General features: G+C 34.3%; 1 protein-coding gene across 1 annotated transcript in view; it reads right to left on the minus strand.

Moving 5' to 3' along the window:
* Positions 1–6,540, minus strand: part of NBEAL1 (neurobeachin-like 1) — a 208,658-nt gene that overhangs the window by 35,685 nt on the left and 166,433 nt on the right. Inside the window, exons 36-38 of the mRNA XM_012655033.1 lie at positions 4,380–4,497; positions 2,923–3,020; positions 521–637 (exon numbers count right to left, since the gene is read on the minus strand). Of these exons, the coding sequence (XP_012510487.1) occupies positions 521–637; positions 2,923–3,020; positions 4,380–4,497 (333 nt within the window). The remainder of the gene's footprint in view (positions 1–520; positions 638–2,922; positions 3,021–4,379; positions 4,498–6,540) is intronic.

The following is a 6,540-nucleotide window of genomic DNA, read 5'->3' on the forward strand; positions in this document are numbered from 1 at the left end:
GATCCACCTGCCTCGGGCTCCCAGAGTGCTAGGATTACAGGCGTGAGCCAACGCGCCCAGCCAACATTTGAATTTTTTGACTTGAATTCTTTCAATTACAGCATTAACTACTTCTGTTTTATTTGACTCTTCCTTCTATCAATTAACAATCTGACTTAGTGGTCCCTATTTTAAAGATGAACAGAAATTATAATTCAGAGCTACTAAAATATCACCTCCATCTATATACCATCTCAACTGCAACAAAAAACATTTTAAAGCAAATTATTTATTCTTACTTGTCAGGAAAATGTGAAATAGAAGAAAGCAAGCCAAGAGAAACAGTTCAGACTACCACTCAGAAGCAAATAAAAGCTTTCAATAAAAACGTTTTAAAAATCCAAGAACAGATTATTACAGTAAAATTTACTATTTTGGATTAAATATTATAATCCTTCTCCTCCATTAAAGAATAAAAATAACTTTAAGATGTGCAGAATTCACAGAGAAAATTCTTTGATATTACCAAGTTGGATATTACCTCTATGAAAAATGACTTGAGTTCAGGAAGATGTTGAAATAGGTTTAGGGTTGAAGTGTCTGTTTTGGTCTGCTTCTGTACTGCTTCCTCTGCTGATAATCTAGGAGGGTGTGGTTCCTTAAAAATAATTTTAAGGAAAAATTATTCCCTATTTATATTAAAACATCTCTCACCGTGTTCCCTCATACCCACCGTGCTCTAGCTATAATGGATTACATACCATGCACTGTTGAAAACTCCAGGCCTAGGCTCAGACTATTCTCTCAGCTGAGTTACTGCCTTCTCCATTTCTACGGAAATTCCATTTCTACTTTAACATTTTTCTTAGTGATATCTCTCCTAAATTTCTAAGTCAGAATTAATTATTCTCTTTTATTATTTTCCTTGGCAAATTGTTTATATTTTATTTAGTACTCATTTATTTCTATTAATTTAATTCTATTAATATACTGGATTACATATAGTTGCTTATGGTCTGTCCTTCCCAACTAGGCTATAGGTATTTTAAAGACAGAGATAGTCTTATCCATTTTTGGATTTCCACAATAGAACAATATATTACATATGGTAGATGCTTAATAAATGTTTGGTAAAATTAAATGCATTATTCAAAATTCAAAATGCTTAATTCAGATGAATCTTTAATTCCTGAAAGAAGATCAAAATGTCAATATTATCAGAATCAAATTATAGATATTCCTGCATACTTTTCAAATAAATTATTTTTTGTCCTTAACTTTCATGTCAGAGACACAGAACACTATCACCTATATTGATAAGAAGAAATAACAAGTAAAATTAACATTCCAAGGCACAGTTAAAATGCAAAATAGAATTCTACCTGAAGGGAATTATTTCATCTCTACCACAAAATATTAGATTATAGCCAATAGACGTGACAGCTGTAAGTACTAAAATATTTAGCTCTTAATAAGTATTATTCACTTTATTTTAAATCGGAGGCTGATTTTTGTATAATTTTTTATGGTGATAAAAACAAATTAGCACTACTCATAAAATCAAAAGAAAGGTAAAGCTGATGCAAAAATATTATAGAAGAGTTCTGTTTTATTCTGTTACTTTGCCCTCTGGCTATACCGGAAGGTAAGGGATAAAGCATTAACTTCATATATGACTGTTCTGTTAAAAACCAATATTGAAAGTTCTAAGTAAACTGTTGCTAAGGAATAGTAACAATTATAAAGCTTAGCCTGATAAGTGAATCGACAGGGTACATCTGGAACCTAGAGCTTAGATACACTATTGCTGTAATAGCTGTGGAGATTTCAATTCAACAAATATTTACTGTGCACATACTATATGCAAGAAAGATACAAAGATGATTAAGAGAAGGTTGCTGCCTTTAACATATTTATAATTTAGTGAGGCAAATGGATAAGTACGCAACTGAGGCAGGTGTTATAATTAGGTCATAAATAAAGGCCCATAAGAACACAGAAAAGATCTAGTTTAACAAGGGTGTACATTTGCTAATTCAGAGGAAATCATGGTATGACAGAAAGGCTTTGGAGTTAGATGGTCATGCATATAAATCCTACCCTAGTTACTTTCTAGTTGTGTAAACTTAGAAAAAGTATTTAATTTCTCTAAGGCATTGTAGGGTAGGTATTACTTTCTGTGAGGGTTGGCTTCATCATCTAAAAAATGAGGCCAATTGGATATTTACTGTGAGGATCAGGTAAAGCACCTAACACAGGGATTGAATAAGAAAGTATCTACTTAATTATTGTATATGCCACATCTCTAAATTTATATGCTAACAAAGATCAAGACATCTTTGAAAACTAACATTAGATTAACTTCTATGAATCCAAACCTGTGTGCAATTAAGAAAATGATTTAACTTCAGATACTGGCATGGGGAAAGAAATATGTGGTAACATTTAATAATTTTATTCTACATTTTATATATTCTATGATTTGATTGTTAGGACTGGGTTTGGGCCCTGGATGGTAAGTGTCCTTTTGGGGCAGATGTCAGTTACTAGAACTTTTACATGTAGAACAAGTCCCAATATAAAGATAGTTTTAATGGCATACTCTAATTGGTACTCAGTTTTTTCTCTTGGAAATAATTAATATAAGGTGATTGGCTTTCTGAGTAAATAGAAATTCTTCTGTGACTTAGAGTAATTGGATATAGATGTATGGATTTTGACTTCAATATTTTGTTATTTCAAAATAGGAACAATCACTTAAAATTATTTATTTTTAAGTGAAAGTAATTTTTTCCAAATTCTAGATAATTCTGAAATAAAGTTTTATTTATTTATTTATTGAAATAAAGTTTTAAATCATTAAAATCCTTAAAAATACTGGTAGTACTACTCCTTCGCAATTCAATTCTAAGACTTAAGTTGTCAATAACTTCTATGATTTACCTTTAATAGCTGACAAGGTGTTTGCCCAAAATTATTAATCATCCCTTCTAAAGCTTTTCTTTCCTTCTCATCTGTTAAGGCATCTAGATCCACAGCTCCTGAAACCAGAAGTAGTCAATTTACTATAGAATGAAAACAAATCAGCAAGCCACATCACTGATTAGTCTATCACACTGATTAGCATACTTTCAACAAAATATTATTCCATTCTTCAATTTATTACATTGAAAAGAGGTAATTTTTCTTAAATCAGTAAATCTTGAAACATTAAATATGTATAAAAATAAATTCCATCCACTAATTAGAACTAAAATATTTTAAACACTCAAAAGTTAACAGGTACTCTGTAAAAGTTTCTCTTGGAAAAACATAAACTATACTCATACAATTGTTTTCTTCATGATAGTCAAGCTCAAACAAGAGCAATAACCACACAAAAATACTGCTTAAAGTTATTGCTTAAAACAAAGGTTGGGAAAAGTGATATTCTGGCTAACTGGCTATACTCAGCCACACCTAATATAGATTGTTACATGTCTAGTGATTGGCTAAACTAGGTAAGTCCAAGCTCCTAACCATGCAATACTACCTCCCTACAAACCTATAACCTGAATAGATATGGCATGGTAAAAATATGCTTATTTACCAAAAGTCTCTGACTCTATTCAAATTCACATAACTTTACAATAGTTACAATCTTTAGAATGATAAGTTCTACTTAAAAACTAGAAAAGAATTACTTTTTTATCCTTTTAAAGCCATCAGAAAATGTTCTTGATCCTGAGCTAAATGATGTCACCTTATTTATCATTTGAAGAGCTTATTATTTGTAACTCTAGAGGCCTTCTTTCAAAGTCTGCTAACAATTTAATACTAAATATTTAACGTAAGACCTGATTGAATAGGATACATATGCCAGAGATCAAAACTTTTATGGTACTAATAATTGACATTTATAATTAGATTTGCACATATACACTTAACTATTACAAAAAAATGCAATGGTCTCTTAATCTTTCAAATAGAAAGTTGTTGGTTTTGTTGTTGTTATTGAGACAGCGTCTCGCTCTGTCACCCATGCTGGAGTGTAGTGGTGCAATCACAGCTCAAAGGCTTGATTATAGCTCACTGGCTCAAGCGATCTTCCCACCTCAGCCTCCAGAGTAGCTGCGCTATAGGCACATGCCACCACGCCTAGCCAATTAGTTTATTTTTTGTAGAGACAAGTTCTCACTATGTTGCCCAGGCTGGCCTTGAACTCCTGGGCTCAAGAGATCCTCCTGCCTCAGCCTCCCAAAGTGCAGGGATTACAGGCATGAGCCACTGCACCTGGCCAGAAAAAGCTGTTTTTAAAATGTAACCTTTTTCATATTAAGTAAGCCCAAAATAATGTGTGTAAACATATGTTAAACAATAGTTTCTATCAAAATAAAGAGAAAAAGTATATAGGTTAATACCTTCATAACTGCAATAATAGAAAACATTGAGTGCCTCCACTGCAGCTGGCCCCCTCTGTTTATAGCCAAAAATCAGATCTATCCATTCATGAAGATGAGCAGAAACATATTCAGACTCCTAGAAAAGGAACAAATTTAATAATTAATACAGAGACACCTTCTAACTACACAATGTAAATGTAAATTCAGTTCTTTAAAATATAGCAAATTAAACATTTCCACACACAAATCTTTCTGGCTGTTAATAAAATTCTTTCAAAATCATGTTAAACGTTTATTCAATATCTACAACATATATTGACTATTCATATCTACTATAATGTAAATATATTTATTAATATCAACATATGCATTTAACTAATGGGTGAAGAGAATACAAATATGCTAATAACAGCCCAAATATCAAAAACAAAAGAGTTAAAGATAGCTGTGGAATGAATCTTTGTGGTAAAATTTCCACTAAAATATTTGTCTAGAAATTCAACTCAAGGGAAAAAGAAAAGCAAAGAAAAAGAAATTCAAGTCATGGCAATAATGAAACCACACTGGGGTGGAATAAATGGCTGCAAATCACTTTTCCCCACTGTACCCATACACCAAGAGGTGGATGGGGTGGCAGGCAGAGATCTCCTGGAGCCTGGTAGTGATAACTTAAAAGACAGTGGGGAAACTGTTATTGGATACAGGATAAAAAGGTACTTAGGGTTTAGTTGCACAAAAGACAGAAAGGATACCTAATGAACTCATGGATTTGGGTGTGAAGACTTCCAGACAGAACATTTTAAAGTGCCAATTGGCTTCTTTTAGCTGCCTGTGATAAAGTATGAGAAGAGTAAGAATTCAAAGGGAATTTTTCCATAGTAGCTGCCCATTTGGCCCAAAGCAGAGAACGGACTGTTTTGTAAAGTAATGTGGAATGGCTTTTGTCCAATAGAGCTGATACATAAGAAACCCATAAAGTTTTAAATAGAATTATATTAGTTCAGACTAAAAGAGAAATTGTTTGAAAATGAAGAGAGACCTTTGGCTTTCAACTTACTAAGAAAAAGGCTGACAAAGATACTGATGTAAAAAACAAAGGTCTTTTTGTATGGAAAAGAAAGAATGTTGTGGGGGGGGTAGCCAAATGCTCAAAGGTAGAACCAAGAGGCACTGAGAACCACTCTCAGGGAATAGGACTGCGCCCTAACAAAAGATCTGAGAACATGTCCCTACTAGAATTCATTTTTTTTGGTTAGAAATGGGGTCTTGCTTTGTTGCCCAGGTTGGAGTACAGTGGCACGATCATAGCTCACTGCGACCTACTGCAGTTCTGAATTGCTATAAACGAGAGACTGCTAGGAGCCTCCTGTTTTTCTCCCCCTTTTGAATGGGAGTGTCTGTTACAGTTGTGCCCTTGCACACCACTGTTGTTATATGGAGGCAGATAACTTGTCTCTTTAGTTCTGTCTTCATATCCAAGAGGAGCCACACCTGAGTAGTTTCAGCCACACATAGACTTGATTTAGATAATGAGGATCCTGGACTCTAGGCCTCAAGCCTTAATGAGGTGGGTAAGCAAACTACTACTTGTAGGTCAAGTCTGAGTTGCTGCCAGATTTGTAGATAAGTAGTAGAACACAGCCATATCCATTTGCTTTTGCCCTACAATGGCAGAACTGAGCAGCTGTGACACAGACCTTATGGCCAACAAAGCCAAAAAAAAAGTATTATATGACCCTTTACAGAAACAGTGTCAATTCCTGCCTTAATGAGATGAGACTCTGGGGAGGGGGGTGTCTTGAGAGGAAGTGAGTATATTTTGCATGTAGGAGGAATGAAAATTGTGATCAGAGGGCAGACTATATGGTGATTAAAGATAGTTGCAAATTCTTTCTCTTCACCACTGAGAGGTGAAGTTTACTTTCCCTCCTCTTGAATCTGGCATTGATACTGTTACTATTTAACCACTACAAAGTGGCAGAAGTGACACAATGACAGTTCAGAGCATTATTTAAGAAAGTGTGGGCAGGGCGCGGTGGCTCACGCCTGTAATCCTAGCACTCTGGGAGGCCAAGGCAGGCGGATCCTTTGAGCTCAGGAGTTCGAGACCGGCTTGAGCAAGAGCGAGACCCCCGTCTCTACTAAAAACGGAAAGAAATTAATCGGACAACTAAAAATA

Source organism: Propithecus coquereli, unplaced genomic scaffold, assembly GCF_000956105.1.
Source record: "Propithecus coquereli isolate 6110/MARCELLA unplaced genomic scaffold, Pcoq_1.0 Scaffold113, whole genome shotgun sequence".
NCBI classification, from domain to species: Eukaryota; Metazoa; Chordata; class Mammalia; order Primates; family Indriidae; genus Propithecus; species Propithecus coquereli.